Below are 24,159 nucleotides of genomic sequence, written 5' to 3'. Positions count from 1 at the left end.
GCTGCTAGCAGGAGTGGAACCGAATCAGAGCCAGCACGAAATCCAAAGAGCCGGAGTATTTATCCTTCCCACAGAGTCTAGCGCAGGTGCTGCCAATCTGGATTACGGGCACTGATACCTTGAAGGACAAAAGGAGACTGTAAACTGCCCAACACCACACAGTTAAAGACCAAACCATGCCTGACCGTCACAATTTTATGTATAATTTTGATTTAATTAAATTTAATTTCAGTTTTAGTAATTGTAGTAAGTTTTAAAAATTGTATATGAAGCTACTCCAACTTATTTATTTCAGTTTTTTTTAATCCAATATTTCTATGTGGCTTTAATTCAGCTTTAAAAAAAGATTTAAATGTAGTTTAATTTAGTTTAGTCTTGTTAACTAATTGTAGTTAAGGGACTTTTTTTGATGCCAAGGATTCATTTATTCTTGTAGGATCCAACTGAATTAATTATGTTCTGTAGTCTTTTAATTTGAATCTAGTCATGCACTCATTGACCTCTGTGGGAAACAAGAACACTTTTCTATCTAGGAAGCAGATCTATATAACAGTTTTCCTGTTCTGTTCTATGTATTTCTATGTCAAGAATGTGACCAAGACAACATTCTGTAACGTACTGTTTTCTCACACTTAAAAAAGGTAAGATTATTGTGTTTGATATCACTGACAGGTAATATGTCAAACTCAAAGAAAACATTCTTGGTATTATTTCTTTGGATTTGTTTCCTGGAAAACATAAATATAGGTCAAAGTTTACCCCTACAGAAACAAATGATAATTTTGAAAAATAATGTTTCAAATTATTATCACGTCAATATAACCACATTAGAATAAAGAAGTTAATGCTTAATTTAATTTATTCTTTATTATCCCATTTCATAATGCATTTTTAGTCTTTTTATTATTATTATTAGTAGTAATACCAGTATTTCCTTTATGCCACGTTAGGTATATTACCTTAAGAAACAGTCATCAGAATAAAGCACTTTAAAATTAACCTGTTAACTGTCACTCACATTTTTTAACATAGACTTGAAAGTGCATGATCCAAACCTACATTTTTATAATTCATGACTGAAAACATTTTGTTACATGATTTTGATGTAACATTTTCATGGTAATGCAATGTTTGATTTTAAAATGGGTTTCAAAGGATGAATTTTGAGATTTTAAGTTTTCAAGTGATATAGAATTTCTGGAGGGACCGGGTGGCATTTAACCCAGTTATCGGGTTAAAAAGCGACATTGAAACGAAACAGGCACCTTCAAAGACAGCTCGAGCTTGGGTCCTAGCGTTGCATAGAGACGCGTTGTTGTCGTGCATGTTCAGTAAATTTTCTGGACCCAAACCGAGAATTTTCTTCACTAAATAGCGATGTGTTCGTCGATAATCCAACCGTGAATTTAAACTAACTGTGGACGAGCCTTAAATATATCTGCCTAGGATTGTAAAGCAATATTGTTCCGCAGTGATTAGCGGGGTTAGTTTGATGGCTTGGGTTCAAGACACGCTTATCTGCTAATTAGCCAGCTAACGTAGTCAAAGCGAGATTCGGACGAGCTATAGGTTTAAAAACTATACGTTTAACGTTTTTTTTTGCTCGTAAAGATGAACTAAATGAGTTGTTCGTGTGATGCAGTAAAGCAGCAGCAGCAGCAGCGGCTGTCATCATCATCATCTAATCCCGCGGGTTTAAGCGGCTCTGGTTAAACTGTTCTCGCGATGGACGCACGAGGCGTCTCTGATCTGGACCTGGACAAATATGACGCTGATGAGCAGCTCAAGATCATCTGCCTCGGAGACAGCGCTGTGGGCAAATCCAAGTATGTTGATGTCTTACTGCTCCGCTGCACTGAAAATGCGTTGCGTGGTGTTTTTGTTTTTATTTTTATTTTTACTAAAGGTTTAGATTTTTTTTCAGGCTTATGGAGCGATTCCTTGTGGATGGATAGTATCCTTTGACTTGGTTGTTTGATGTCATTATGATATCTCTCTGTATGCTCCATTCTGAGAGTTGTTAGATTCTTAATGAAATGTGTTAGTCGTCCTCAGCAGCTCTCCACATACGCTCTGACTCTATACAAATACACCACCACCATCAGTGGACAGACTGTCCTGGTTGGTAAGTTTGGAGTGGAAGCTGTTATTTTAGTGCGTGATCATGTAACGTTGGCTGTGATGTCAACTGAAGCTGTTTATCTGCATACAGATTTCTGGGATACTGCAGGACAGGAACGATTTCGAAGCATGCACCCGTCTTACTACCATAAAGCACATGCTTGTATCATGGTAAGAGTCTTATTTTAGTAAGATTTATTTTAGCCTTATTTTACTCACCCTCATGCCATTCAAGATGTAGATGAGTTTGTTTCTTCTTCAGATCAGATTTTGAGAATTTTAGCATTAAATTACTTGTTCACCAGTGGATGCTCTGCAGTAGTGAATGGGTGCCGTCAGAATGAGAGTCCAAACAGCTGATAAAAACATCATAGTAATCTTCACGACTCCAGTACTTCAGTTAATGTCTTGTGAAGTGAAAAGCTGTGTTTGTAAGAAACTAAACCATCAAGTTGTTGCTTCTGGTGCAAATACTTCCTGCAGAGAATCCATTGGTGAGCAAGTGCATAAAGTTACGCTCAAATCTGTTACGTAAAGTTTCTCCAAACCTTTTTCCGAATAAGAAAAGAAAGCTCGTCTTGGAGTCAATTTTAAATTTTTCGGTTAACTGTTCCTTTAATATTTTGAATAAGATTATATTTTGTTTTATTTTAACTTGAGGGTTAAATGTGAGTCATTCTGTTTTCTGTCATTTATTTAAAAAATATTTTTAATTTAAATTGAATTAAGTTTTTGTAGATTTAATACATCTATTTTGTTTTTGTTTATTTAATTTTTTTTAAGATTCAAGTTTTTTCATCTTTTTTTTTCATAATTACTAGAACCTCCTCCATTGAGCATATCACTCCAGTTCTCTACCATCTTCACTGGCTTCCTGTTAAATATGGAGTAGATTATAAGATTTTACTTCTCATTTTTAAAGCTGTTCATAATTGTGCACCACAATCTCACTGATCTGCTTCATATTTACACCCCGAAGCGTACTCTCAGATCTTCTTCATCTGTTTCACTTGTTGTACCTTCTGCTCGTTTAGCCACTATGGGGTCTAGGGCATTTAGTTGTGCTGCTCCTAATCTCTGGAATTCTCTTCCACAATCTATACAAGAAAGTGACTGTCTGACTACTTTTAAATCATGTCTTAAAACTCACTTGTTTAAATGAGCTTTTTCTGATGAGTTCTATTTACGGTCAATAATTGTTGTTTGTTGTCTTTATTTTATCATCACCACTCAACTTTATGGTGTCCTTGAGTGCCATGAAAGGCGCCTTTAAATAAAATGTATTATTATTATTATTATCTGATATTTACATATTCGGTCAACAAAAGCGATATTTTAATAGATATAGTAAATTTTAATAGATTTAGTAAACAATAGCTAAACTGAAACCAATTGAATCAGAGAAATAAATCATTATTCAAATGCTGCTGTAGTGGCAGATTGATGGCTGTCATACAGACAACATTTTTTTTGTGTTAAAGGTTTAAGGCTTTTCATAAACGGTTCATCTCAAAAAACCTTCCAATTTAATCAGATTGCTTTTTCCAGGTCTTTGATGTCCAGAGGAAAATTACGTATAAGAATCTCCCAATTTGGTACAAAGAACTGCGAGAGTACCGGCCAGAGATTCCCTGTCTAGTGGTCGCTAACAAGATCGACGGTAAAGTTGGCTTGTGAGATTCCAGATAAGAGCGGTGCTAGCCACTGTCACCTCTGAATGTCTCTTATTTCTTGTTCTTTCATGTGTTCGGCTCTTCAAAAGCTGACACGAAGGTCACCCAGAAGAATTTCAACTTTGCTAAGAAACAAGGTCTGCCCTTCTACTTTGTATCTGCTGCTGATGGGACCAATGTTGTCAAGGTGAGGGTGGAAAACCGTGTCCCTGATTCAGTAACCCTAAACTGTATTTTCATCCAACATGTGTTTTCATCCAACAGGCCATAAATTCCCCAGGTGAGATGTCTTTGACTAAGTGAACTAATTGTGGTCCAGTTTTGCTATTAATTCCATACTCAAGTCAATATTTTCCTTTACATGGTCGTTTATGTCATTGCATGTGGGCAGTTTTAAAGTGACAGGACTGGATGTTAGAACACACGTCAAGTTTTTTTTTGTCCATCCATCCATCCATCTTCTACCGCTTATCCGGGGCCGGGTCGCGGGGGCAGCAGTCTAAGCAGAGAACCCCAGACTTCCCTCTCCCTAGACACTTCCTCCAGCTCTTCTGGGGGGACACCGAGGCGTTCCCAGGCCAGCCGGGAGACATAGTCTCTCCAGCGTGTCCTAGGTCTCCCCCGGGGTCTCCTCCCAGTGGGATGTGCCCGGAACACCTTCCCGGGAAGGCGTCCAGGAGGCATCCGGAACAGATGCCCGAGCCACCTCAGCTGACCCCTCTCGATGTGGAGGAGCAGCGGCTCTACTCTGAGCTCCTCCCGGGTGACTGAGCTTCTCACCCTATCTCTAAGGGATCGCCCAGCCACCCTGCGGAGAAAGCACATTTCGGCCGCCTGTATCCGGGATCTTGTCCTTTCGGTCATGACCCAAAGCTCATGACCATAGGTGAGAGTAGGAACGTAGATTGACCGGTAAATCGAGAGCTTCGCCTTGCGGCTCAGCTCTTTCTTCACCACGACAGACCGGTACATCGACCGCATTACTGCAGAAGCTGCACCGATCCGTCTGTCAATCTCCCGTTCCATCCTTCCCTCACTCGTGAACAAGACCCCAAGATACTTAAACTCCTCCACTTGAGGCAGGAACTCTCCACCAACCTGAAGTGGGCAAGCCACCCTTTTCCGACTGAGGACCATGGCCTCGGATTTGGAGGTGCTGATTCTCATCCCAGCCGCTTCACACTCGGCTGCAAACCGTCCCAGTGCATGCTGAAGGTCCTGGCCTGATGAGGCCAACACGACAACATCATCCGCAAAGAGCAGAGACGAAATCGTGTTGTCACCAAACCTGACCCCCTCCGGCCCCTGGCTGCGCCTAGAAATTCTGTCCATAAAAATCATGAACAGAACCGGCGACAAAGGGCAGCCCTGCCGGAGTCCAACACGCACCGGGAACAAGTCTGACTTACAGCTGGCAATACGAACCAAGCTCCTGCTCCGTTCGTACAGGGACCGGATAGCCCTTAGCAAAGGGCCCCGGACCCCATACTCCCGGAGAACCCTCCACAGGCCGCCGCGAGGGACACAGTCGAATGCCTTCTCCAAATCCACAAAGCACATGTGGACTGGTTGGGCATACTCCCATGAACCCTCCAGCACCCTGTAGAGGGTATAGAGCTGGTCCAGTGTTCCACGGCCTGGACGAAAACCACACTGTTCCTCCTGAATCCGAGGTTCTACTATCGGCCGGATTCTCCTCTCCAGTACCCTGGCATAGACTTTCCCAGGGAGGCTGAGAAGTGTGATCCCCCTGTAGTTGGAACACACCCTCCGGTCCCCCTTCTTAAAAAGAGGGACCACCACCCCGGTCTGCCATCCCAGAGGCACCGTCCCCGACTGCCACGCGATGCTGCAGAGGCGTGTCAGCCAAGACAGCCCCACAACATCCAGAGACTTGAGGTACTCAGGGCGGATCTCATCCACCCCCGGTGCCTTGCCACCGAGGAGTTTCTTGACTACCTCGGTGACTTCAGCTTGGGTTATGGACGAGTCCACATCTGAGCCCTCAGCCTCTGCTTCCTCAATGGAAGACGTGACACCGGGATTGAGGAGATCCTCGAAGTATTCCTTCCACCGTCCAACGACATCCCCAGTTGAGGTCAACAGCTCCCCACCTCTACTGTAAACAGCGTTGGTAGGGCACTGCTTCCCTCTCCTGAGGCGCCGGACGGTTTGCCAGAATCTCTTCGAGGCTGACCGATAGTCCTTCTCCATGGCCTCACCGAACTCCTCCCAGGCCCGAGTTTTTGCCTCCACAACCACCCGGGCTGTAGTCCGCTTGGCCTGCCGGTACCTGTCAGCTGCCTCTGGAGTCCCACAAGCCAACCAGGCCCGATAGGACTCCTTCTTCAGCTTGACGGCATCCCTTACTTCCGGTGTCCACCACCGGGTTCGGGGATTGCCGCCTCGACAGGCACCGGAAACCTTACGGCCACAGCTCCGAGCGGCCGCTTCGACAATGGAGGTGGAGAACATGGTCCACTCGGACTCAATATCTCCAGCCTCCCTCGGGATCCAGTCGAAGCTCTGCCGGAGGTGGGAGTTGAAGATCTCTCTGACAGGAGACTCGGCCAAACGTTCCCAGCAGACCCTCACAGTACAGTTTTTTTTGTTTGTTTTTTAATTTCCAGGAATCAATGAAAAATATTTAGATGTGTGTCTAAGGGTTCTAAGAATTGTCTTCTTTGAAGAAAGTTCTAATGTTCTGTAAATGTTCCACAGGTGTTTAAAGATGCCATTCAGATGGCTCTGTCCTACAAGAGGAGCTCCAACGACTTTATGGATGAAGTCATGAGGGAGCTAGAGGTGTGTGTGTCTCTTGTGTGAGCGTTTGCGTTTGTTTGAAGGTGATTGCTTACTCCTCATGATGATTTAATCCATGCTTTCTTACAGAACTTTGATTTAGACCGTAAAGTAGAATCATCTGATAAAGACGAGGAGACGCAAGAGGGCAAACCGGACTCGCCGTGATCACGTCACACTCTGCACTTGTACTGACGAGTTCCTCAGATCATGGCTGTCCTCCCACCAACTCAACCACACACATCTCAAAGTGTGTGTCTGTTCATGAAATAAATTATGATTCTGTGAATGTACAGCTGATAACGGAATCACAATGTACTCTGAACTCCGATTTGATACAAATTGTGCAGCATGCAGATTTAGTAAAAATCAGCCCTCTAAAGAGACTGTCTGGAATGTGAAGATTTGTGCTAACATGAAATATTTTTCAAAATATGTATTTTTTAAGTGTAATATTTTACAAGTTGCACATTTCAAGTAACAATTTGTAATGCTCACCAGTTGATGATAAACATCTGGATCTTTTTGCAAGGGTAACTGATTTTACTGTATTTTAAAACTTCCATGCTCCCTTAAAATTTTACATTAATATTAATGTATATGTCCACCTTCTCTGCCAACTTAACAGATTTTTATATTAAAGCGGTTTGTTGCAAGCATATCTGAGCGCAGGATTAGACTTTCCTCAGGAATGGATGAGAGGACAGCCATGACACAAACTCAGTGTAGCAGATGAATGTGAAAACCAGAAGATGATCACTGACTATTACAAACGGCCAGGTTACAGTTCAGGCTGTTCAATGATAAACTTGATTATGTGCAGCTTTCAGTCTTTGGGAAAGCATTCATGTGCCACGTCCACATGCAGCTGTCTGATCTGTTCAGTGAAACTGGAAGTTGAGTGAATCTCGTGAAATGTCTAAAACATGCTTGTCAAGTTACAACAAAATCAAAACAATCCCTCTCATTTTTTATTTTATTTTAATGTTTTAAAGTATTTGTTTATCATAGTTGTCTTTTCTAAAGAATGTAATTTATGATGATTTTAAATAATCAAAATTATGTTTAAATAGTTGTTGTCATGCATAATTGTCATAAAAATGCAAAAATCTTCCTAAAAAAAGATCATGCTAAAATAGACACATTTAGGCCGTTTTCTTATAATTGGAGTAAAGCATGACCCAGATATTTTTTCATGAGTTTCCCCTTTAGAGACAAGAAATAATTATTACTGTAAAGAGCACTTATTAATATTGCACAAACTGTGAAGGTTTATTTTATTTTTTTTAGATTATTGCTAAAAAATGTGTTTTGTGATGTCTTGCACAAGTGCTTTATTTATGGAAAATGCACACATGTTGGTAAATTCAAATAGAAGCAGCTTTGTACTCCATATGAATGTGTGTATCGGAACTGGATACAACTTTTACGTCATTAGAAAACTGTTCTGGTGTTATGTTATGTACCTTATCTCTGTGAGCAGAATGTGGTTCATATTAAAGAAATATAAACAAGCGAGATCTTACATATGGCATCAATCAAGAAATTAATTATCAGCACTTTCCACAGCGGGGTAAGTTGACAAATAGATCTAATCTTCTAATAGAAGAGTAAAGTTCCGAAGTTGCTTGTTTTAAAATCAACAAATCCAACACCCCTCACACTTACTGTAACATAATCTTGTAAAAAATACTCAAAACCGAGTTTACATGATTTCAAAATCAATTATTCTTTGTGATATTCATAGAAAATCAGCCAAAATTAGAGAAACTGAGTGGTTCTGGTAATTGGTTTAATGCTATATGTTTTTATATTTTTTTTACAGTTAATGTTCATCAAACTTATAAAACTAAATACTATATTAAGTTGTATTAGAGGCAAACAATTCTTTACTCAGTTACAAAATGAAGACCTTGGAATTCAGAGTTTGAAAGCTCTGTTTTGTACCTCTTTGTGGAAAAGTGCTTCTCTCTCTGTTAAGTAAAACCTGAGTGAAATAAACCTCCATCACATCCTCAGTTGAGCAATCAACCCACCAGAAAACAATGCTCAGTAAAGCACTATATACTGCATTTCTTGCCATTTTTATTGTGCTTTTGTTGGTCAGAAAACACGATTGACAACCCTATAGAACATACTGTAGTCATGTAAATGATGTGTTTTATTTCATGTTTAGGCCTGCCATTTGTCGAGTAAAATTACAAAGAAATCAATTGCAATTTTCATTCTGGTTAAATATGCAGAACCCCTGATGTCTGCGCTACATTGGGAGAGAGTAAAGGGCAAAGGTCAGGGAGAGCGTCCACCGAATGTGCAAGTCAGTCACTAATTGACTTACTGGAATTCAAGCCAAACAGAACAGACATGAATGTCCCCATGAACCTCAATGAATCGGGCCACGTATGGAAATCGTTGAAAACATTCAAATGTATACAAACTCCTATATTTGGGGAAACAAAAGTGAGCAAAAGAAAATAGGAAATGTCTCAAGATTTCCAGGAGGTGGCACCATAGTGCTGGTTCAAACAGCGTTTAGTTCCTTCTAAATTAAAAAAAAAAAAAAAATTACTTTTTGGCACATTTGTTCATTTTTCTTCATGTGGTTTCATCTCCTGCTAGAACAACTATAATGTAATGAACATGACAAAATCAATATTGTAAAAGATGAAAGTGACGTGTACTGAACAAAAATCACTGCTCAAGTGTTATCAGAGGAAAACTGTGGTACATATGGCTCAGAAATGCAGTTCCAAGTCTCCAGAGTGAGACGACATTCACGAAAACATACACACACTTGCTTTTATTCTTCAGAATGAGCTGAATAAAGGGACATGATTTTTTTACCAGGATGGGAAATTAAATTGGTCATCTCTAAATCAAAACCTTTCTGTAAGATTTTGTGTAAAAAAAACGAAGTGGGGTGAAGGAATCTGTGTATATTTTTCCAGGGCTCATCTGCATCTGAGGACATATATAGTAAGTAATTCACAGTTATCTCAGGGCCCGACTCCAAACGGCCCCTCAACACCTTTATCAAGCCCTTGTACAGTCAAACAGACTGACGGTTTAACGCAGAGCGGCTGCTTTAGCGGGGAGGTCAGGATCTCTGTTAATGAGCTAAATACTAACTAGTCTTCATCTAGGATGGGAGAATACAATTTAATCAGAGCAATCACCATATTTACAGAACAGAAATGAGGCTATGAGGTGATAAAAGTACAGTCTGTTCAATTTTGTTCACAAGTCACATTTACATTTATTCATTTAGCAGACGCTTTTTCACATTTGACTTTTAAAACCCTTATTTTATGCTGGAAATTTGTATATTTTAAATGCTAAATGCCAGTCTTTTTATGCTGACTAAAGCTGCATTTTCGGGATCAAAACATGCATTAAAAACATTCATTTTATTACAATTTGTAATAAAAAAATGTATTTTTTTGCTATTTGAATATATTTTAAAATATAGTTTATTCCTGTGGTGCAAAGCTGAATTTTCAGCATCATTACTCCAGTCTTCAGTGTCACATGATCATTCAGAAATCATCTTAATATACTGATTCGCAGCTCAAGAAACATTTCTTATTGTCATCAATGTTGAAAAGTTTTCCCACTTAATATTTCCGGTGGAAAGTGTGATGCTGAATTCTTTGACGAATAGAACATTTTAAAAGAACAGCATTTATTTGAAATAGAAATATTTTATAATATTATGTCTTAACTGTCACTTAATGCATTTTTCCTGACTAAAAGATTAATTTCTATCCCCCCAAAAATAAAAATAAAATATTTACCAGTAATAAATAAACTGTAAAATAAAATTTTCTTCAAATCCCAGAGTTGATATCCAGTTGAATTCTGTACATTATACTGTTGTAATGTCTAAAATCACAAATTGATTTTGTATCCCCAGTGAAATCAGGTTTAGAATGTCACTCTCATATTTAACAGTGTGTCCAAAACAGCATAAAGAAGAGGAGTGACATCTGTTTTTACCTGCATTGTGAACAGGCTGTACTTCAATCCCTGCAGCGTCTCTTTTCGTTCATATCAAGATAAATATGGCATCTACTTCAACTTTTCCCCACAGTGTTACTGGCGTGCTCATCTGATGATGCACTGAGAAGGTTTTGTCATCCTTGGCTGTTCGTGTGTGGCCTTTATTCTAGATGCAAGAGAAGAGATGACCAATGGTGTCTGCTGTCACAGTCTAAGACACACAAACACGTTAGGTATTAAAAACAGGACTGATGGTGCACAGAGGAGAAATGAGTGTCTGTGTTTGCATGTCTGTGTGTTCATATTATTATGCATTTGTTGAGCCCTAATGGAGGGTTGAACGGGACAGGTGGGAATGAATGGCTTGAAATGCTAGCACCTTGTTTTGTGCAAATCACCCCGAACTCCATACAAAGAGTAAAATCTTCACCTTTTTTGACAGGTGGTTAACTATGCATATATGCCAAACATTCATATATAGATCTATATATTTTTTGATTTTTAAAAATTTATATGAAAACTATCGTATATACATTGCTTGTGATTGATATAAAAAGCTAATATTTAAGTCATTTGTCCATATATACAGCTGCAGGATCTCTGGGCTTCTTTTTCATTGATTGTTTTTTCATGAAATATTTTGTCCTCTGCTTCTTCTTTTAACTAGTTTTCATTCTAAAATTGATCCTAAATGAATTCATGAAAATTCTTCTAAGCATCATATTTCACAAGCTACAAAATCCACCTATGAGGAGAGACAACAAATAAATAAATAAATAAGGAAATAAAAAAGGCCAAAGCAAATAAGCCAAATGCTTCAGTGCGTACAGCAGGTTAACGTATAAGGAAACTTTTACAATTATAGATTCTGTCTTCAAACACCAGTCGTTACCATCTAGATGAGCTGCAATGTTCCAGATGTTTCCCGTCCCACAGTGGTTCTGTCATGCACACTTGTTTGCACGCACACTTATTGCAGAGTTTCTTATTCAGAATTTCTTATCACCAGATTAAGAAGATTTAGAACAAATTTGGATAAGAAACTGGTGTGGTTGTGTGCATGAAAGTGTGTAACTGTACTGGGAACGCGTTTTTGTGTCATACAAAAAAACTACAAACGAATAACAGACAAAAGCAGTGTGTGTGAACACATGAATATGAACACACCGTTACAGCCCAATTAAATATGGAAGACCAGGTTCTGTAAAACTATAAGAAGGAAAAGCAAAAAAGGGGGTGGTACAATGCAAATCAAACAAATCAGTCAACCATCATTCCGTATGGTGATGTAACGTTTCATGCTACAGTCCATCATAAAAGGATAAACATCAAAAATCATTTTCAAGAGTGTTTTTTTGTCTTTATATATATAATATCATATATAAGTTTTATATTTATGACAAAAAAATTTATATTCATATATCTATATACTTTTTTCTGTCAAATATATATGTATATAATTGGTAAAAATGGGTAAATTATTGGTGGAATAAATCATCTAGAGAGAGAGAGACAGGTGCAGTTTTGCACAGTCCGTCCTGTTGTTTGCTGTCTCCCTCTATTTTCAAAGCTATTTAAATACATTGAGATATTCTATCTAATGTCATATTTCCTTTGGAAACCCAAAGGTAAGAGTCTGATTATGAAAAAGCCACTAGTGTTGGTTAAACATTCTCCGAGTGTAGTACGTCCCTCAGCCAGAAGGGGGCAGGTGGTAGACAGAGAGGATCCGGCCACGCCCACTCTGCTCATCCACTCCTAAAAAAATACTCTGAAAGGCAACTGAACTTCCTTTTCTCAACAGCATCCCTCCTTTCTCTGAATGAAAGACAGTGGTAAGAAGTGAATCGTGAAATAGAAAAAACTGGATTTGGGACTAAGGGATTAGTGGGTGTTTATCATGCTAATGAAACTGAAGAATCAATTACGATATGTTTTGAATAGGCTTTGATTAGACAGACAACAAAAATCTGAGTTTTGTAGTCTGGATGGCAAAAAAACATTATTTTTGACCAATCATTACTGTAAGTGGTTTGAAATCAGATTAAAATGCAGTGTGAACTGTCAAATTGGAATTCAAGTAGTTTTTCCTAATTCGGGATAAGATTTACTTAAATAAATACGCAAATGCAAATGCAAATACGCAAATTTTCTCTCACTTTTTCACCATATAGGCTATATGGTGAAAAAGTGAGAGAAAATTAGTGTATAGTTTGCTACATATGATATAGCAAACTATACAGTGAATAGTAAATGAGTTGAATCAATGAACGGCTTTAAGTATTTGCCTGCATCATGAGTTTGGCACCATGGCAAGACGCAATGACATAATTATGGATAAACCACATATCAGCCGATCTGATTTTGCAAAACAAATCAGATTTTTTGTGCAGTGTGAACAAAGCCAATTTCGATCACTAAATTCATAGCCCCTTCCAAATACACAATACCCATGTGATTGGCTGCTGGCAGTAGCATGGGAGGAGCTTAGGATAGTGCAACAAAAAAACAGCATGAGTCAACACCACTACACCAATGTTTGATTTAGGAAATAGTGAGATTATTTAAAACTGAAGTGTGTATTTCTGCGGCAATAGCAAAAATGATTGTTTAAATTGACTGCCAATGGTTGAACAAACACTGTAAATGTTGGTACATCAGATTGGTAGGATTATTATATTGCATTTCTGGAAAAAGAGGTCCAAAAAAGTTGTTCCTGGTGCAGTACCATTCCGTTGTACCTTATTTATAGGGCTGCAAAGGGTGGAAGATTTTTGTAAACTTTACAAAATTTCTGCCTCTTTGCAACCCTACTTATTTCTACACCTAAAACCTTAATAATAGTACCTTTAATCAGCGGTGTCCAATCCTGCTCCAGGATGGCCACTTGTCAGCATAGTTTAGCTCTAGTTCCAGTTAAACACATCAGCTAAACAGCTAATCACAGTCTACAGAATCAGTTGAAACTTCCAGGAAAGTCTATTGAAACTGAAAAAAGTGGCCCTCCTGGAGCAAAATTAGACATCTCTGCCAAACATATTAGCACCAAAAATGTACCTAGCAGTACCTAAATGGTACATATTAATACCATTTAGTACCACCCTAGGGATTGCTTTTTATGAAAGCGTGGGACAGGATAATTATTTTAACATCAAAATGACACACTTCAGATTTAAAGCTCAAGAATTGCAAGAAAAATGACAAGACAAGCAAATTAAATAAGATAACAAAAGAAAACTGTGTTGAGACTAGCTACGGGTAGAGGGAGGCGCGTGGTCAACTCTCCAGCAGCTGTTTAAGGGCGCGCTCAATGTTCATGCGATGACCGACGCGCGTCACGCCCAGCTCAGCAAAGTCCTCCTTGGTCAGAGCAGGTAGATGGGAGCCCTCAATCTCATGCTCTTGGAATCGCTCCCGGTGTTCAGACAGGTTAATGCTGGCCAGCCAGTCGCCAACATCGTACTTGTTCCACAGGTGGAGGGGCTTCTGGTGGAACGGCCGCAGGGTGAGCAGGGGGGAGGGCATGCCCGAGGAGGGGGCCGGCGAGGGAGAGCGACTCCTTGCGCTAGAGCTCCTCATGACGAAACGCACTTCTTTAGGTTCGTGAGGGAGACTGAGGCTAGACGACTTAAGGATGGTGGGGGGTGTGATGGGAGAAGTGGCCAGACCGAAGCCCCTAATGGGTCCCAGAGGATCCGAGCGGTCCGGGGAACCGGGACTAGGTGTCCGCCGGGTCATTGGGTAGCGGCTGCCTGGTCTGATGGTGTAGGTGGTGCCATAGCCTCTCTGAGAGATAGTATGGAGCTCCCCCAAACTGCTGAAGAGTCTGAAAGTAGGGAACAGAAGAAAAGAGAAAAGGAAGGGGGCAGATAGGATGAAAGTCAACTTTTTTCTCTTTTTGTGAGAAACAGTAGATTCAGTGGCAGGGAAAGCATCAGCTATGTTAGGACTCTACTTTTTTGAGTTAGATGTGGTTAGTGACATGTTTAATTAATGCGTTTAGCCATTATAATAGAAGTGCAAAGGTGTTACAGACCTGCGGAGCAAAGATAGAGAGAATACATCATGAGATAAAGGAGGAGCTTGGATTTTAGTTTTTAGAGTTTATAGTTCAGTCATACAACTAAAATTTAAAGTGTTTACTCCTAAAGGCCTGTTCACACCAAGCACGATAACTATAAAGATAATGAAAAAGATAACAATAAATATATAGTTTTAGAAATCATTCTCAATATTAAAGAGTCCACACCACAGCTGAAATGATAAAGGCACAGAGAAACTAATCACTAATCAAATTTCTTTCAGCTGAAAAACATTGACAGCCAATCAGAATCAATCCTGCCATAACGAGCTCGAGAATTTAAAGCAGCAGACAAGCGTGCACTTACAGACAAAATCGTTAGTTGGAGTGGACACCTATATCGTTATCATAGTTATCGTTCTTGGTGTGAACAGGGCTTTAACCTATTCAACCTATTTACACTGTAAAAACACCTTCTTAATGAGTTTTAAAGCCTTTTTAAATTTTTCAGAGAAATTATGTAAAAATCCCTAAATTTACTTGTGAAGCAAAAAGCAAATATTCATGAATTGTATCTTGAATATACATGCATTTTGTCATACTGGCAGGTCAATTTTTTGTATTAATAAGGTATAAACAAGTAAAAAATACCGGTAACAATTTACAAGAATTGTTTCATTTGTTAACATTAGTCTACATTTGATAGCATCTAAACTTCTAAAACATGTATTTATGCTCAACATTTACTAATACATTATTGACGTTTAAAAGTTGTCAATATTATTTATTGGAGCATGAACAGTTGTATTTTAATTAATTAAAATCTGTAAAAAAATATATTGCTCGTTAGTTAAAATGATGGTGTATGGCTTCACATGTAAATTTTTCTTGTTTCAATGATTTCTAAATATTTTCAGATGGCAACCGGACAAAACCTTTAATTTAATTTATATTATTTAAGATTATTCATTTTTTAAATGTATTTTAGTATTATAGAAACACACTAAATGCAGAGCAATTGACCAAATGCATATCCATATTAAATTGAATTTAGATATATTCATTTTGCCACTAAGTTTAAGAATAATAAAAAAAAACAGTTTATAATTAAAACATTTTTTTTTTTTTTTAGTTCTGCATGCTACAACTGTAACTAGGCTAAAAAAGAAACTCGCTCTCCACTTAAAACCTGCCTCTGTGTGCAATGACGTGAAGATCAGATGTAATAACTCAAATAACAATCAATGGTAATGACTGGGGTGTTACATAAGTTTGAATGCAATCTGAATGAAATGTAAAACATGGCCAGATTTACACAGATTTTATGAGCACTACAGCAGAACACTGAAAGCACAACATGCAACACAAGAGAAACATCAAAAGACAGATGTGGAGACACGTATAAAATCTCAACCTTCAAATTACTTATTGTATTATTTTGTTAAAAATATGTATAACAATATAGGATTCATAATTTGAGATGTTTACATAACTTACCCTGGGTGAATAGGACAGAACTTATTTAACAATATAGGTGCAAGCTCTGATCATTACCTATTATATCGGTAGAAGCAGTCTATGAAAAATCTAAATAAAAACTAATGCCCTATACTTGAATTGATCGAATCCTTTTGCCTCTGTAACTTGAGGATTGAGAAGTAAGCAACCAAGGAAAAACATGGAAATGCTGGGGTTTAGAGGGTCCTGACCAAATTAGCATAAGGCGGGTCAGTAAATGAGGAAGGGTGGATGATGATCAGGGCTTGACTCAGAGGTGTGGAAACAGAAAAAAGACAGATGAGATGATTCATGCGCACTTACACAGGTGCCCGGCTCTTCTGGGCTTAGCCTCAGATTCAGCTCTAGACAGAGCAGCGTAGCATGCAAAGAGAGAGTGAGAGAAAGAGGGAGAGAGGGAGATGGAGAAAAAGAGAGAGAAACAGAGGGAGAGAGAGTGAGGGGCAATGAGAGAGAGAGAGAGAGAGCGGTCGGTTAGCATCAGTCCATGACAGAACAAAAACAAACACAACACACTTCACATCCTCAACAATGTCAATTGAATGCAAACCAAATGCTTAGCAACACAGACCAGAGCGCAGCTAGCCCCAGACCTCAGCTTTCAATGGTGGAATGTGCACATATAGACACTATCAATAAAGAATGACTTTTGATGATGTGAAATTAAACACAGCATTTCTTTCAATACGTCCTCTGTCTGGGGTAAGGTGACGTTCTGGTCGAATGAAACAAAAATTAAGCAAAATGAACAAATATGCATGAAAATAAACAATGCATAAAACTACATTATCAACCATTTTTCCAAGAAGAAGCCGGAGTGATCACTGTGTTAGCATGATTAATGGATGAAAGTGTCACAAAACACTTAGCGAGTACAGTAAGCTTGGACAGAAAAGGAATGGTTACACAGACTGAGAGGAATAAGATATTATTATAATGATGACACTGTGATGATTATGTTGGTTTTATGTTGGATCATCTAATGAGAAATGACAACTTTCAGATGGTGTAATTAATTTAAATTCAATCCAGTCATAAAATAACTTTATTGAGGGTTGGACAAACATGGGTTTATAGCTCACAATTACTGTGATAAACATGGGTCAAACAACACATTTATATCCTATGATGTTGCAAGAAAAAAACTTCATTCACACATGGACCCACATACATACTGCTAGCACAGTGCCATAGAGAAGCAGGCTGGAGGGAAAAGCTCACCGAGTTAGATGTGACAGAGTTTGGAAGGTGAGAGGTCAAAGCTTGAGATGGTGCATGCCCTCAGGCCATCTGTTACCTTGTGAACACCCAAATGGCAAGACAGAGGGACTTAAAGTGCTTTTCAAATTAAATTTATGTCATTATGTAGTCACCCTAATGCATGTCATCAAGAAAGTTTTTGAGTCACATCATGTTCACTGCAAAAAGGTGCCATAACCAAAACAGATGTACTGAGAATACTTGACAATGCTGTCAAGGGACAGACATTTTGGTTTTGCCAGGGTGGACAAGGGAACACAGAACCTGCAGAAGTGATTAATAAAACCCAGAACAATGTCAGCAAAAGTGACTGAATATGGGATTAGTGGATGTTAAAGAATAGAAAATAAAAGAAATGACATTTGATTTACCCTAGTGGCTAAGCTAAGGTTTACTGTCTTCCATGTCCTTGTCACATCTGTTGGGATATAAAGGACTTCAGCTGTATTTAAGGATATAAGCAAAATAGTACATAGCTGGTGTTTTAAAAAAATCAAGACAGAAAAAGACATTGACTTTTATTGATTTTATATGAAACATTTTTTATTGCAATTATTTATTTTAACTCAAACGGTCTCTGTAGCTCTGGTTATGTGCACTGATGTATCTACAGAACAGTATGTATCACACTAACTATTGTCTATGGGTTATATGGTAGGACTGTGAGATCAGCCTGAGGCCGTTCTACATTACTTACCAGTGGTCGTCCAATGCTGAAATAGTTCGGGGGCTCCAAACGTCTCAACGAAGAAAGCATGTTAAACATTAACACTTAATGCTTCTAATCGAGTAAGAAACTTTAAGGTTCTGGATTAGCTTTTTTTTTTAAATAAAAGATAAAGGTGACTGCTTGTGAAACTCTGAGACACGTTATGTTCTTTGGTTTTCTTCGCGAATTTCATGAGGATTTTTAATATATGATTTATGTTCATTTTATTTTATATTACTAAATGCAAACTTTGAGCTTCGATTGAACATTGTTATTCAGATATGGGAAAAGAATTGCAGTGTTCTCACTGTTATTTAACCAATAGAAAACTTGCATTTGCAGTATAAACAACAACTTCTGTATTTTCTTTGCAATGTTGCTTTAGAAAAGGTGTTGAATTTGTTTTCATAGAAGTTCAGGTTCAGTTGCAAAGCTGATTTGCACTCGTTCTTCTCCAGGACTCACGCCTTACCTTGCACCGACCACGGGCGATTTCCTTCCGGGGTCAAGTGAAGCTCCAAGTGGCTCTTCCCCGAGTGAGCGCGTGTCCTTGTTCAGCTGCTGCAGCCGAGAGCTGAGCTCGCTGATCACAGTGGGCTTGCCTTCCTCTGCCCCCGAAAGCGGACGGGGTTCCACGGGGTCCCCCCACAACTTGGAGCGTCTCTGGAAGAGGTAGCGGGGTCTAGCCGGGCCTGAGGCTCCCGCAGCAGCAGCCAGGGCAGCCGCGTGCTGCTGTGAGAGCAGTTCGCTATCAGATGACTGCTTGAGCAGACGGTCCCTGAACGTCACCGGGCCCTTGCTGAGCTGGGACTTGAGCTTTGGCTTTGGAGGCACTGGCGGCTTATCAAGAATGAACGTCTGGCCATCTGCGTGGGTGGTGTAGGTGTCCGTAGGCTCGCCACTTTCTGAGGACAGTGTGGACATACTGGAGACAGTGGAGATGGTGCTCGTGGTCTCCAGGTGGTGATCACTGGAGCTACGAGTGTCTACCTCTTCCACCCCGGAGTCAGCAGCAGACTCTGGGCCCAGGTGGGACTCAGATGGCTTCCCTGAGGCTGCTTGCGGGCCACTGCTAGCAGGGACCTGTGCTGCTGTGGCAACCACTGCTGGAGGGACGGGGGGTGGTGGTGGAGCCGAGTGCAGGGCAGAAGGGGTTGTTTGCGCCAACGTCGGAGCAGGAGGTACTGCAGTTGCAGGTGTCTTTCCAAGAAGGCCATTGGCAAATTCATCTGGTGGAGGAACCACACCGATTTTGCGGAGCTCTTCACGTGTCTCCTCGTCACTGGAAGAAAGCATAGCAGGTGGCAATGTGACCGTATAGGGTTCCACGTCCTCCTCAGAACTACCCTGTGCCAGGGTTTTATCTGAGGATGGGCTGGGAGGTGGCTGGGAAGTTGGAGCTGTGGCTGGAGGCGGGGTGGATCTCAAAGAAGCATCAGGACCAGGGGTTTTGGCGCATTTTATTTCAGCTAACATGGGTTTTGGGCTCTCTGACAATGCCCCCTTGGAAGGTGGGGAGGGGACAATGTGTTCTGGGCTGGGCCCCACAGCCTCCCCATTACTCGTTGCATGAACCATGATAAGCCCAGCAGTTTTCTGCTGAGACGTGTCCATGATGCTGATAATCATACTCTTCTTGTCTTCAATTTTCCTTTCCTCCTTTGATTCTGTTCTTGTTTCCAACTCTTTCCTGGTGGATATGGGACTTCCCCACTGAATTTTGCTGGTGGGGGCAGAGGTCTCATAAATTCTTTTCGTTGCAGGGGAAAAGGGAGGTGAGGCAAACTCCCTCTCAACCTGTGACCGCTCAGCCTCTTTGGTCTGGGTCTCCATATACAGCACCCCTCCAGCAGCTTCATGTTTAGTTCTGGGCTCAGGGCTGCTTGAAGGGGACTGACTCTGGGAGGTTAATGCACGTTCCCTTGCGGCCAGCGCAAGTGCCAATGGAGAGTTGGGGTCGAGGGGCTTGCCAGTCAGTGGGTGAATGAAGGTGGTGCCCCCAGGAGAGGGTCGCAATGCTAGGGCGGGAGGAGGCAACTGACCAAGTTCACGTGTGAGCATTCGTTCATCAACAGAACGGGATGGTGTGAGTGAGGGGGCCTCTGGGGGTGGTGCTGAACTGCCCTCCATAGTGCCCACTGATAGGAAGACTGTGGATTTCCGCCTCTCCTCCAGTCGACGTTCCCGGTCTTTCACAGCATCAGCAATGGCAGCAGCGAAAGGTCCCTTTCCTTGCAACAGTCCCTCAGCCTGAGCTTGACTCCTTTCCTGCAACAGGTGCTTCTGCTGCTGATAGAAATCAGCCCTGCTGGTATGGTGGGCAGCTAGGCGCCCAGAGGGAGAGTGCTCTCTCGCATGGATGGATGCAAGTGCTAGTGAGGCTCTCTCCTGAGCATCTTCCACCTGGAGTTGCTTTACAAGCGGACTCTTCCTTCTCTGTGGCTTGTTCTGAGGTGGCGTGAACAAGCCCACGCTAAACTGGCCCACATTGGCATAGGGGTTATCGATGACCCGACCTTTCCGCTTGATCCTTTCAGGCGGAGTTGAAACAGGACCTGGCCTGGTGATGTCAGTAGGCTCCACGGGAAGGTGGGAGGAGTCCTGAAGGATGATCATGGAGCGGGCTTTCTTCTGCCGATCCATGTGGGAGGCATGGCGAGGCGGCTCAAACATCTCAGCAGACATTGTCTGTGGCAAAGCATGCAGTCTTGGTTCAGAGCCTGGTTTAAAACTGGATCGGCTGGGGTCATGAATACGACCAGGGGGAGGGGGTGGGCAGAACGAAGGAGGGGGTCCAGTATCGAGATAGTAAAGTGATGGGGGAGGTGGGGGGGCCATTTGAGGAGGTGGAGGGATACTATGGCTGTCTCTCAGGCTGTCCGTCATGGAGGAGCTCCGCGGAAACCTGTGCTCTGCTGCCAGGGCAGACAGTCGATCCTCTTCAGTTGCTCCTGTACAGACAGACAGATAGAGCTATAAAAATTTATTTTGGGTTTGGCTGAGCTTTGATGACAAACAAGTATGCAATAGTTTACAGATTTGATCTTTGAAAAGTAAAAATGTGAAAGAAAGTCGTGACATTTGAAAGAAAGTCTGCTATGGTAACCCATATTCAGAATTGGTGCTCTGCATTTAACCCATCCAAGTGCAAACATACAGCAGGTAGAAGTGAACACACCTGGAGCAGTGGGCAGCTATATCCAGCTGCCAGGGGAGCAACTGGGGGTTCAGTGCCTTGCTCAATGGCACTTCAGCCATGGGTATTGAGGGCGGAAGAGAGTGCTGTTTATTCACTCCCTCCCACCTACAACTCCTGCCAGCACCGAGACTCGAACCTGCGACCTTTGGGTTACAAGTCCAACTCTCTAACCATTAGGCCACAGCTGCCCCCCTTTAGTCTTTCCTTTCACTGTTTCCCTTATTCTTGGCATTCCAAATGTTACTGTGTGTCAAAGTTCTACATTTAAATGCATTCAGATTTGAAGATCAAAGGACAGATAGATAAAAGAAACTAGAACAAAGCTAAGCACTTTACTGCTATTTTTAAACTGAGGGGCTTAATTGAAGAGTGTATGTAAAAGATTCCTGAAGAATTACCAAAAGACTTTGTTCTAGCCATGCTTTTCGGGAGCTGCATGTGGGCTTTTTCCAATGCTGGGTGTAGAGCACCATGGAGAGCAAGTCCTTGCCGCTCAAAAAGAGACTGCACGAAGAAAACATTTATGTTTAAAAAGGTCAAGCAGGAATATTTTGGCATATTTTCAACAATGTGTTTCTATTGGCTACTCTTATTGTAAGAAGCTTCATCTCTGCTGAAAATAACAGCATAAAGTTTTGTTTTGGAAAACTATACTAGTACATTAGACCATCATCAAATCTGCATCAAGCCAGTTTTTCAGTGTCATAAATGTAAAACAAAGAAACGTTTTTGACTTTTGAAGTCAACTGTGTACATATAGCGTATTTGGTCAATGCTGCTAAAAGGGGACTCTTTCTGATCATCTGAACGTGTGCAGACATACTGTATCTTACACTGATTTCTGCTGGTGTAATTCTGCGACTAGTAGGACGTTGCTTCACCGTTGCTGCTCTGTAGTCTGCTTCCACCTTTGGCCTCAGTACTGTCTCCTGAGAGGCCAAAATCTCATCTAGCCTTTCTGTTAATAAACACACATAAAACCATGTTCATTATAAACACTTACACAGGTTGTAACATGGATCTCATTTGATCACATGCTTTGAAATAAAAAAGGCCAAATAAATATGAAATGGAAATGTTAATGACACAAAATTAACAGAATGCATCACTGCTTCTTATTTATGGCAAAAAGTGTAGTATGGCAAGCTCGGTTCCAATCCATAGACCTGCCTGGCTGTATACTGTCTACTTGAGTAGTGCCTTACGCAGGATACATTCATAAGTTCTTCTGAAGTTTATCAAGGTATTGCATGTTAACAAAGAAAAACAATTAAAAACATCACAGATGGAGGGAAGAATGCATCCTGTGTAAACAGTCCCTAAGGCAGCCTCCTAACTGAAATAAAACCTCATAAGTGACTCATTTGGAACACTTCACGTGCCACACAAATAGAATTCCTCATGTGAAAGGATTTCCAGTTTGGCATCAGCACATCTTGGTACATTAAGAGTGTGAAGTTCAAGTAAGCATGAAAAATACAGAACTACTGGATTAAACAGTCATTTATCAATTACATTTTCACACATTTTTTTTTTTTTTTTTTTTACATTTTAATAATATAATACATTTTTGTTTAAATTAGTATAGTAATTTTAACATTAGATTTTTTTTCCATAACATTCTGGGACATCCAAAACAATGTACTTTTTTAAGAGAGCTTAATTTACTGCCTTTGTGATGGGAATGCCTAAAAATACTGGTTGGGTAGGCATTTCACTAGGTTTTGGAACGAGGATAAATAAATAGTATTCCAGCATGAGTAAGGTGACGATGGTTGCATACACATATTCTAAAAACCTCAACTTACCTCCTCTTCTCCTCCTTGCAGAGGCTGAGCATGAAATAAATGTACAGAACACTTCTCCATTAAAGTCTCACAGCAGCAAATGTCTGTTGATATGTGTTTCAGTGTGTGAAGTGAGTGAATATGTATAATGAACTCAGTAAACTCAGAGCACAGATTAAGCGAGAGAGGAAGAGACAGCTGATGTTTTGAACAGCCCAAATGGCTGCAGGAGGGAGATGACACAGTTAATAAATAAACAACGAAGAGCAACACAGAGAGAGACAGATAGAGAGAAAATGTTGCATCCAAATGTATGTGTATCTGTTAGGGGAATAGGATGTGTAAACCTATCTATTTTCTAAATTTACTATTTCATAATCTGAATGACTGACTAGTTGGAAGAACCTTGATGCCCAAAAATGTCCATCTTCATATGCTTAAAAAAGTGCAAACTGAATCCAAGAATGCTCAGCCCTTCAATACAGTAAATTACAGTAAATTTCTTCATTGGAAATTTAGCATTCCATCACTTGCTCATCAATGGATCCTATGTAGTGAATGGGTGCCGCCAGAATGAGAGTCCAAACAGCTGATAAAAACATCATAAAAATCCACAAGTAATCCACATGACTCCAGTCCATCAGTTAACATCTTGTAAAGCAAAAAGCTGCATGTTTGTAAGAAACAAATCCATCAAGTCATTTTAACTTTAAACCTTTGCTTTCAGCCAAAATATAGGTCCATAATCCAATATAACACTTCCAGTGAAAATAATCTCCAGTTGTCCTTTCACATCAAAATCCACCAACATTTTTAGAACTGTTCACTTGTAAATGAAGATTGGGCTGTGCATATTTCTTTATTGAGTCAGAAGAGATGGCTTTTTCCAATGGAAAGATCAGTAATACACCGTGTCCTAACTACATGTGACGCTGTGACACACAATATAATGTATTTTTTCCATATTAATCAGAATTTTTATATTAAACAGCTATGACGGCAACATGCACAGATTCTATTTTAGAAACTGTTTCTATTTCTGAGATGTCATGTGTGGATTATTGTGATGT

At 40.4% G+C, this 24,159-nt stretch overlaps 2 protein-coding genes across 4 annotated transcripts in view; one reads left to right on the top strand and one right to left on the bottom strand.

Annotated features, from left to right (window-relative positions):
• Window positions 1–1,260: 1,260 nt before the first annotated feature.
• Window positions 1,261–6,779, top strand: LOC132101685 (rab-like protein 2A). Its single transcript, XM_059506829.1, has 8 exons — window positions 1,261–1,826; window positions 1,925–1,954; window positions 2,046–2,125; window positions 2,213–2,292; window positions 3,670–3,781; window positions 3,884–3,981; window positions 6,516–6,599; window positions 6,687–6,779. Exons 1-8 carry the CDS (start codon window positions 1,726–1,728, stop codon window positions 6,762–6,764), a joined length of 663 nt encoding a protein of 220 aa, XP_059362812.1. The 5' UTR covers window positions 1,261–1,725; the 3' UTR covers window positions 6,765–6,779.
• Window positions 6,780–12,826: 6,047 nt separating this feature from the next.
• Window positions 12,827–24,159, bottom strand: part of LOC132101694 (SH3 and multiple ankyrin repeat domains protein 3-like) — a 229,905-nt gene continuing 218,572 nt past the window's right edge. For 2 of the 3 annotated variants that reach the window (XM_059506835.1, XM_059506836.1), the window contains 5 exons: window positions 23,111–23,134; window positions 22,136–22,260; window positions 21,701–21,806; window positions 18,576–21,054; window positions 12,827–14,421 (listed from right to left, as the gene is read on the bottom strand). In XM_059506835.1, coding sequence (XP_059362818.1) covers window positions 13,872–14,421; window positions 18,576–21,054; window positions 21,701–21,806; window positions 22,136–22,260; window positions 23,111–23,134 — 3,284 coding nt within the window. In that variant the 3' untranslated portion in view covers window positions 12,827–13,871. The remainder of the gene's footprint in view (window positions 14,422–18,575; window positions 21,055–21,700; window positions 21,807–22,135; window positions 22,261–23,110; window positions 23,135–24,159) is intronic. The other variant, XM_059506837.1, reaches the window with a different exon arrangement.

This window comes from Carassius carassius, chromosome 23 (genome assembly GCF_963082965.1).
Source record: "Carassius carassius chromosome 23, fCarCar2.1, whole genome shotgun sequence".
Taxonomy (NCBI): domain Eukaryota; kingdom Metazoa; phylum Chordata; class Actinopteri; order Cypriniformes; family Cyprinidae; genus Carassius; species Carassius carassius.
The sequence above is the reverse complement of the archived record's forward strand: the minus strand, read 5'-3'. Positions and strand labels throughout refer to the sequence as shown.

What these genes read in the sequence shown, in the direction of transcription:
- LOC132101685 (XM_059506829.1), top strand. Translation starts at nt 1,726, where the DNA reads ATGGACGCACGAGGCGTCTCTGATCTGGACCTGGACAAATATGACGCT. An exon ending in ATGGGACCAATGTTGTCAAG is followed by an intron (nt 3,982 to 6,515) that starts GTGAGGGTGGAA and finishes AATGTTCCACAG; the next exon opens with GTGTTTAAAGATGCCATTCA. An exon ending in AAGTCATGAGGGAGCTAGAG is followed by an intron (nt 6,600 to 6,686) that starts GTGTGTGTGTCT and finishes GCTTTCTTACAG; the next exon opens with AACTTTGATTTAGACCGTAA.